At 34.0% G+C, this 10,251-nt stretch overlaps 1 protein-coding gene across 1 annotated transcript; it reads right to left on the minus strand.

Annotated features, from left to right (window-relative positions):
- Positions 1-3,189: 3,189 nt before the first annotated feature.
- LOC8262033 (ruBisCO large subunit-binding protein subunit alpha-like) lies at positions 3,190-7,243 on the minus strand. The gene is made up of 8 exons (XM_002534301.3): positions 7,055-7,243; positions 6,518-6,701; positions 5,910-6,031; positions 5,530-5,737; positions 5,290-5,435; positions 4,880-5,186; positions 4,337-4,788; positions 3,190-3,921 (listed from the first exon to the last, which is right to left on the minus strand). The coding sequence occupies exons 1-8, from the start codon at positions 7,106-7,108 to the stop codon at positions 3,634-3,636; spliced, it is 1,761 nt and encodes a 586-aa protein (XP_002534347.3). The 5' UTR covers positions 7,109-7,243; the 3' UTR covers positions 3,190-3,633.
- Positions 7,244-10,251: the final 3,008 nt, after the last annotated feature.

Raw genomic sequence — 10,251 nt, forward strand, 5'->3', positions numbered from 1 at the left:
TTTGATTAATTAATCTATTTAAATAATTTAATCAATAAAAGAATTCATTTTGATTCTTGAAATTAATATTTAATAAGAAAATTTATAATTAAATCAAGACAATTCTTTTAAAAGAACTGTATGTTAATTTATCTTAATATCTAAATCTATATATAGCTAAATAATTTTTTCAAATAATATTCTTACCTTATTAAAATAATTTTTTTATATATTCTGAGAAAATATTTATGCTGATATTATTGATTTCATTTAATTTTTATATTTAAGAATTTATAAGTTTAATATAGTTTATGTTTTAATATTTAAATAAAAATATAAAAATCTCATTATAATTAGGAGTTCAAGATTTTTATTTTTAATTAATTTATTTTATATTTTAATTAGTTAATAAGAAAACATTATTGGAGAGGTTAAATTATTTTTACTTTTAATTTGTTTATTAATCTAAAATAAAAATAAATATTAATATCAAATTAATTATGGATTGATATTCCTTATAAACTATCATTAGGTTGTGCAAAAATAGAAAATTAAAACAAGTTAAAAGTATCAGTTAAGTATCTTTTATTAGAAAGTAGAAATAAATCTTTTGCTCTAATTTAATAAATAAATATATTTTTTGATTTTAGTATTTAATATTAAATTCAAGGATCAATTAAACTTTTTATTAAATCGACTAATATTAAAATCTAACGAAAAGATAAAATATCGACAAAATCAAGATTTAATGACATTTAAATTTTTTAAAATAAAATAAATTATGGTCTTCCCATCTCTCCTAAACTTTTCCGGGTCTTCGGCTTGAGCTATATGAGGCAGAAACTCGTCTCACGTACGGTTCGGAGGCCGAGCCCCACTCCCGCAGTAATGGTAGCGAAATTTGTAGGGAAAATGGATCTCTTTAAGTAGAATAGTTGAGTTGCTCAAACAATCCCAATCAGCTCTCTCACGGTAGAAAAGGCTTTCCCTCGAAGGCCAGAAGGGAGGCAAAAAATCAATAGAATATTTATATTCGGAGGACTCTTCTGACCAAATAAGTAATCGTCAGTAAAATTATTATTTTTTTCTTCAAACCCAAAGAATTTACTTTAATGCATAGTTATCGGCTCAGCATTGGATAAGAATAAGTGAAATACCCATTTTTTAAAAAAAGGATTCAAATCTTTTTCTATTAGTAAAGCCTAAACGTTCTTATTAAAAAAGAAAACTAAAGCATTAACGAGCAAAAAAAAAAAAAGCACCTTACTACGCACCTTTACTAATATTAGAATATAAGACCAATCTCGATAAAAGAGCAGGTTTCCTTGCTCTTTCTTTACGATTTCCTCCAACTAAGCCTCCGGTAGGCACAATTAAGTACTAAGTTTACGGCACTAACAAGCATACAAGATTTTTATGTTAATTTGGTCAAAATTCATGAAGTTCGATCCTCAGTATAAATGTACCAGGGCATGCAATATGTGAAGGTTCAAAATACAAATGCAGTTTTTTATTATTATTATTGAGCCCTAATACTAAACTTTGAAAGATTAACATATTAAGTAAATTATATTTCAGATCAGGATTTTGCTAGAATACTCATGTAGCACCGTATTATTATAAGTCTATTTTTTAATTAATATTATTTTAAATAGTTTACTTATTTTATGTTATTCTATATTATTCTACTAATATAGATGGTAAATGTATTATATATAATTTTTAATTATTTATACGAATCAAAATTTTATGGTTAAATCTTATAAGTGTCAAGTACCACTAATTAAATTTTTAGTTGAATTTTATAATTGTTATGTACCACTAATTAAATTTTAAAAATAGAAAAAATTCTTAATAAATAAAAATAATTTATTTAATTAATCAATAATTAAGTATTATATATAATTGACTAATTTAATATTTAATTATGATAAAAAATTATTAAATTAAAATAACATAAATATTTATAAATTTATATGAGACTAGAATGACTTTTTTATAAGAATATTAGAAAAGAAATTAAAATTTAACATTTTTCGCTAATTCCCATATTACTCATTTGAAAATATATTTTAAAAAAAGTTTTGTGTTGAGTACATAATTGAGTGACTATAAGCAAAGCCAAAGGTACCAAACAATAAAATCACTATCAACTACCACCCGCAGGAAATTTATTTCTCCGACATATATAATTCTTGCCGTACAGTTTGCTGTTTGGGTTTTTCTTTTATAAGAATCGTCTTTTTAGAACTATAAAAATGGGTTTTTAGATGTCAAATTTAGTATGCAATCCGACCAATCATAGCAGTTTGTCCCCATATCTTAATTGGCCTAAGAATTTATGATTGGTGTACAGAGTGGAGACATTAAAGAATAGACTGAAATGATGTTGGCTTGTCAACTAGATATTATTTTCAGAGTTTCTTTTTTTTTTTATTTTTTTTTATTTTCTTTGGTTAGAACCTTTTTGTGCTAAAAAAGAACTAATTCAACATGAATGTTTCAATTTCGAATTCATATTAGTCTATAATAAAAAATAAAATAAAAAAACAAAATAGGCAAATTGCTTTCTAAGTTTTATTGGTTTGAGCTTTTATTTTATTTTAAAAAGTGATTGATTGAATTATTTATTTTTATCGACATTTAGATTATTTTTTAAAATTGCTCAATAATAAAGTGTTAAAGAGATTAAAAGAAAAAAAGAATATTCTTAAATATAAAGAACGGTTAAAGCAAGAAAAAAGAAAAGGAAAGGCCGAAATCCGCGTGAATGCAAAATTTCAAAAAGCTGGATTCTTTGTAATTATTTCAACTTTATCTAATAAGAAAGGGATTTCAGTAGTCAGTCCATTTAATTAAAATGCAAATTGAGAGCAGCTCTAAATGATTCACATTTTTTAAATGTGGGAGACTCCTCTCACTCTCTCCTGGTCCACATTTGCCCTTTCAACACATTCCTTCTCCCTTTAAGAGTGTCCATTGGCCAAATATCATTGCTGCCTCTCATTTTTATTCTACTACAAAAGCTAAATTTATTAATTTCTTTCTCAAAATTTCTAATTTTTCCTCTTTTCTTTTTTTGTCTTTATAAAATTCTATAAATAGGGATAGCAACGAATCAAAACTCCTTTTAATTTAATATCCTATTTCAATTAAACAAACTCACCCGAAATCCAATTTTTAAACCCCATTCAGATGATAAGTTCGAGATAAAGAAGAAAGCAAGGAAATTATTTTGCAATAATAATAACATGGTCAATGCAGCCACCTGGTGCCTTTACAAATGAGTTGGGCCTATTCCTCTTGGATCCACAAAATATAGCCGGATCCGACCATTTTTAAGTGGTGTGGACTGGTTTGGTCCCCCATTTATTGAATAGAACTCGAGCCAGGAAAGACATGATATGAACCTCCATGTACATCACCAGTCAGAAGCTTCAGATTCAATCCCAAGAGATTAAAATATAAAAATACAAAATGATAACCTGATACGTTTTTGAACCTCTTCCTGCCTAATCTGTATACTTACTTCCCAAATGATGATATTATCAGTCTTGCCGAACAAGATACACAGAGAACCAGGTTGCTCACCCAAACAAAACCACTCATCATCTTTGAAAAAGCTAACTAGTTACTAAGGTTTTCCTACTGAAATTACACCATAAGACCTTGTGGAGGAGCAGCTGCAGGTGCCCTAGGCTTAGGCTTTTCCACCACAATGGCTTGAGTTGTCAGGACCATTCCAGCAACTGATGCCGAATTCTGCAGGGCACATCTTGTCACCTTTGCTGGGTCAATAACTCCAGCCTCCACCAAGTTTTCATATTTGTCTGTCATGGCATTATAGCCAATCTCCCATTCGCGAGCTTTTACCTTCTCCACAACCACCTCGCCTTCTATTCCAGCATTCTGAGCTATCAATGAAGCTGGGGCTACCAGTGCCTAGAGAAAAATCCAGTCAGTAAAATCATCCAAACATGAAGACGACAAAAATCCAATGACCTTGAACAGTATACAAACAGGATATAAACCCAGCAATATTGTTCAGTCAACCCCTTGCAACTTCACATAAGAATTAGTTCAGTTTGCAATAGACAAAAGCAAGATGACCAGTATGAGAGATGAGAGTCTATAAACCCCAACCCCCAATTAACCATGGTACGACTCTTGACTAATTTGGAGGGCACTAGGATCTCCAAAAGGGTACTAACCTCATGTTTATCAAAGAACAGAATATTAATATAACAAGCATCACTTAAATCCTGTTACTAACAAGCTTATAGCAAACTGACTTCCTCCAAAATGTTACGAACACAATATTATCATTATATATGCAACTAAATCAAGCAACCTCTACCTTTTGCACAATGTCAGCACCTAGCCGCTCATCTGCATCCTTAATCTTCTCCTTAATAGCAGGAACAACAGTTGAGAGATGAACCAATGCAGCACCACCACCAGGGACAATGCCTTCCTCTATTGCAGCAAATGTAGCGTTCTTGGCATCCTCAATTCGGAGTTTACGGTCTTCAAGCTCAGTCTCCGTTGCAGCTCCCACTTTGATGACAGCAACCCCACCGGACAATTTAGCAATTCTTTCAGCCAGTTTCTCGGAGTCATAAACAGAATCTGTCTCAGCCAACTCCCTTTTCAATTGAGCAATCCTAGCTTGCAACTCATCCTTGGATGCAGCATCTGCAATAAGGGTGGTGGAATCCTTGGTAATGGTCACTTTTCTAGCAATACCAAGCTGCTCGACTGATGTGTTTTCAACGAGCAAACCAAGATCACTGGCTTGGAACTCAGCTCCTGAGATGTAGAAAACCCAGAGAGAAGATTAGAACCAATCAACCATCCAATAATTTTAGCAAACAATATAAAATATCAAATAACTCATTACCAGTCAAGATAGCAATATCTTGAAGCAACGCTTTTCTCCTTTCACCAAATCCAGGAGCTTTGATGGCAGCAACATTTAGGATACCTCGCATCTTGTTCACAACGAGGGTAGCCAAAGCCTCCCCAGTAACATCTTCAGCAATTATGAGCAAAGGTGCTCTCAATTGAGTGGTCTTCTCCAGCAGCGGAATTATGTCCTTGATTGCCGTAATTTTTTGATCAGTGACTAGTACTCTTGCATTCTCAAATTCACAAATTAACTTCTCAGGATTTGTTACAAATTGAGGAGAGATATAACCTCTGTCTATCTGCAATCCCACAAAGAACCAGGAAAACATTTTAGAATCTACTAACAAGAATTAGCTCATGGGCCAAAGAGGAAGAGCGATGGAAGAGGAATGAATAAAGTACCTCCATTCCTTCTTCAACTTCTACTGTTGTCTCAAATGAGGATGATGACTCAATTGATAGAACACCATCAGGCCCAACCTTGTCAATTGCATCAGCAATCATTGTCCCAATGAGCTCATCATTTCCAGCAGAAATGGAAGCAACAGCTGCAGACATAACCCAACATAGATTATATATCATGTATGAGAAAAATAATTGGTTTTACAGATGTATTTGATTGGTTATCAAGGAGGATAATACCTTTAATGTCATCGCGACCTTTAACAGGCCTAGCCTTCTTTTCTAGCTCTTCTATCAAACCTTGTACGGTCTTATCAATCCCTCTTTTTATTGAGACTGGGTTGGCACCAGAAGTGACACTTAAAAGCCCTAATTTAATTATTTCCCGTGCAAGGACTGATGCAGTTGTCGTTCCATCACCAGCAGAGTCATTAGTTTTACTTGCGACCTTCATCCCACAAATACCAAAACATATCAGTTTCCTAGTTCTCAATCCATACAGCATAATAAAGCTAAATGTATAATAATGTACCAGCAATTTGTACATAAACAAAAATGACAGGTAAATTGTTAAGTTAGACAGTAGACTAGGAGAGAAATTCTATGAAGCATGGTCCAACCTCTCTTATCAGAGCTGCACCAGCATTCTCCATGGGATCAGGTAACTCAATTGCTCGGGCAATTGTTACTCCATCATTGACTACCTTGGGACTTCCAAACTCATCCAAGACAACATTTCTCCCTACAAGACGTGCACATAATTGTTTGTTGGAACTTCGATAATGATAGAAGACTATGTTGTAACAGAGACTTCGTATAAAATGCCGCAGGAATTATAGAAAAAAGAGTATATTTTGAACCATTGAGAAAACTAGAAGTAAACACACATAATTGTCTAGGGGAAGAATTATGTATGTACTACAGAAACTCAAAACTATCAGATTACTATACAACAAATTAACACCCATTAATAACTGTGCACTTGGGAAGGATAAATATGGGAAACGGCAGTTGTGCAACCTACTTTGGGCTCTATATAAAGGGTTCAAAAAGAAAACATACTTGTTGAACAAAATATCTTATGAATCGTAAAACCCACTTGGTTTCTTAAAGCAATCAGTTTAACATATATATAGCCATCATTACAAATCCCCAGTAAAATTGTTGAGATTTACACCAATCTCTTTGAACAATTAGTGCTTTAAATTAAGCAAGATGATGAAATTACCCCTAGGACCAAGTGTAAGCCCAACAGCATCAGCAAGCTTATCAATGCCAGATTGAAGTGCAGTCCTGGAATTCTGGTCAAAGGCGATATCTTTGGCATTAGCACGCACTGTAAATCTTCTAGATGATTGCCCGTAATTCAGCCTTTGATTCTGCTGCTGATTTGTTCTCCTCCTCAAATTCCCCTGCAAGTAAATGCTCATTTAGTAAACAAAAGAAGTCCAAAAACTTTACGTATTGAATAGAGAAATGCTGATATTGCCTATCTATAAAGCAATATCACTTGCTAGACGAAACAACTACAACTTGCAAAAGCTGTCAGGCAAATGACAAAAATGGTCTTTACTATCCATAAAAACACATAACAAACAAAAACGAAACCCATAAAGCCCTTCTAAAATTTGCACCAGTATCTCCATCTTAAAGCTATAAAGTTCTTGAATTACAGGTAAGATAATACCAAGCTTTTCTCTATCTTTCCCAAGAAACAATCAGAAGAATTCTCACTAAACTAAAACAAGAGCAACCCAGTGAATACCTGTTTGGGAGAGCATAGAATGGAAGCAGTGGAAATAGCATTAGAAGTTGCCATTTTCTTTAACAGCAAACAGAGAGAAGAGTCGCAGAGGGTTTATGTGTTTAGGTGGGTTGTGTGGATAAGGAAAGTGGGAGGCAGAGAAAGGTATTAGGGTTTAGTTTAGCTTTATTGTTGAAAAATGAGGTTCCAGAAGATTCTTTAGAGTTCTTAGAACCGTTGCGAGTTTGTAGTCTCTACACTGATGTTTTGTTTGGTTGTTCCTGGTGGCTAGCCGCTACCGAGCCACTTTGCTTGTTGGTTGCAATTGCAAATGTCTTTTCGGTAAATAAATCACAAAATATTTTTTTTCTTTTTCATGTTTAGCTAAAAAAGAAAAGAAAATATTTTTCTGTTACTTGAAAAGTAAAATAAGAAAGAAAAAAGATTATTATATAATGCATTTACTGTTTTACCATTATTTAATACATGAAGAGATGTTAATATCGAAGAAATGTAAGATAGTAAAATTAATATAAATGGTATAATTTTTCCTTCAATCTTCTATATGTTTTCCATTTAAAGAAGAAAACAATAAAAAAATATATATTTATTTTATTTTATTATTTTCTCTGCTTTTTATAAAGTAAAATTGAAATAACCCTTTATTTTCTATTATTTTGGTGAAATAAATACAAGGCAAAGTTCGAAAACAAAATTTAAGCATGAGTAGAACTGATGCCAAAGGCATCGTTGAGCATCAACGATTCAAGACTAGCAGACACTTGGAGAATCATCTTAGAACCAATATCCTTCACAAAAGCTTGTTTAGCCAACCAATAAGCACACAGGTTAGCTTCACGAAACTAAAGTTGCCAAGGTCTATGCATAAGCTCGAGAATCGCCATAATAAAGCTGCACACAGGAGGACTATTAATGACTTCATGCGTCAAGCTATCAATAACAGCCTTAAAGTCAAGCTCAACACAAAGTTTCTTAAACCCCAAAGACCAAGGCATATTTAGACCCGATAATAAACCCTAGAGCTCAGACTTGAACACTGAGCAATCTCCAATACTCTGAGAGAAGCCTGCCCAAATGAATTTCATAACAAACCTCCAGTAACCGCACATGAGCCTCGAAGACAACTATCAGAGTTCAATTCCACCCACCTAGTAGGAGGAGGATCCCAACCAACTAGAGAGGGATGATCAGAATGAGGAACTTTAGTCACAATATCAAGTTCAAATAAAGCATGAGAAAAGGTTAAACAAAGTTGAAGGATGAACTGAGTAAGTGTAGCTAAAGGATTGAAAAAGTTGAAGACCAAATTGTTCCGCCAAAGCCAAAGTTGCCAAACAGAAACCCCAAAAAGTAGCTTCGAATCTGAAATTAGAGGACAAGCAAACTTAGAGCTTTTTAAACAACGGAGGAGCCAATAATGACAATCTAAAGAAAAGAACTCATGCCATAGATCTTTCTCCACAAATTGATGCCAAACAGATTTTGCATATGTACAGTCTCCAATTGCATGCAAGGAGTTTTCATCATAAACATGGCAGCGAGAACACAGGCTTGAAGGAATAATACCACGTTTAGTGCATAAAGACCCAGTGGTCAGACTATCATGAGCTAGAAGCCAAAGGGTGGTCTTGATTATGTTTGGGCCATTCCATTTTCAAATGATATCCTAGATCTTGTTCTCTACATCACCACTATTACTCGATAGAAAAGTAAAAGCCGATTTGCAGGAAAAGGAACCACTTTAAGAAGGAGCTTAAATGATTGAGTATGGTCCGAGATGAAGCATAAAAGGGCAATGAACTGCAAGCTTAAAGCACATTGAGTTGGGAAGAAATTCCTGAAAAATATACTAGCTCCAAGAGCCATTACAAACAAAATCCTTAATCGAAGGATTTAGAAGGGTATTAGGAAGTTCTCTAATGGCCAAATCCCTCAAAGCTCCCAATCCGTCAACCCAACTATCTTCCCAAAAGCGAATGGAGCAGCCGTTTCCCATAAACCATCTTGTACTAAGGATGACGTTCTCTAAGATGGAGCAAATACCATGCCAAGTCAAAGAAACATTACCAACCATTATGAGATCCCATTGGCGCTGCCCCCCTTTCAGATACTTCCCACGTAAAATCTAAACCCATAAACAATCAACTTTAGAAAGCTAGACCCCACCCTAATTTTATTAAGAGGGCTTCGTTGGCCGGGCGAGAGTGCTTTAAGCCCAGACCATCAAGACTTTTTATCTGGCACATCTTGTTCCACTTGACAAGATGCAATTTACGCTTGGATTCAACGCTGCCCCAAATGAAATTTCTAATCAAACGGTATATCTTATCATATGTGGATGCAGGAAGCTTGGCCGTTTTCATAAAAATTGTAGACATAGATTGGAGGATGGATTTGGCCAAGGTAATACAACATGCTAAGGATAAATGATTTGCTTTCCAACCACTTAGTTTATTGTGGACCTTATTAACTAAGGATGAGAAGGTAATCTTCGAGAGACGAACATGAATCAGGGCATTCCAAGATACTTATCCAAATTACTGATTTGAATGAAGCTAAATTTAGAGCTAATATCATGCTTTTAAGGTAGCTGAGACATTCTTGAAAAAAAACCCGTTGTTTTAGAGTGATTCACCTTTTGGCTGGAAGGAATACAAAATTTCTTAAGAACACACTGAATAACATTGACTTGATTTAGGGAAGCCTTGAAGAAGAGGAGGAAGTCACCGGCAAACAAATGCAAAAGCATAGGGCAATTTCTACTTAACTGAATAGGCTGCCAAGCATTACATGCAAAAGCCTCTTGAATACAATGTGATAGTCGCTCCATACACAAGATGAAAATGTAGGGAGAGAGCGGATCACCCTGGCGAATGCCACGTGAAGGAACAAAAGAATTAGTTTTCTTTTTATTTTATCTCATTCTAAACATAAGGTAAGAGGAACTCCTAGGCTAGTGATCAACTATAAACCCTTAAACAAAGCTCTTAAGTGGATTAGGTATCCTATTCCAAATAAGAAAGATCTTTTACAAAAACTGCATTCTGCATTCATCTTTTCAAAGTTTGACATGAAATCAGGATTTTGGCAAATCCAGATTGATCCAAACAATCGTTACAAAACGGCATTTACTGTCCCATTCGGTCAATATGAATGGAATGTGATGTCTTTTGGATTAAAGAATGCCCCTTCTGAAT

The sequence above is a fragment of the Ricinus communis genome, chromosome 8, assembly GCF_019578655.1.
Source record: "Ricinus communis isolate WT05 ecotype wild-type chromosome 8, ASM1957865v1, whole genome shotgun sequence".
NCBI lineage: Eukaryota > Viridiplantae > Streptophyta > Magnoliopsida > Malpighiales > Euphorbiaceae > Ricinus > Ricinus communis.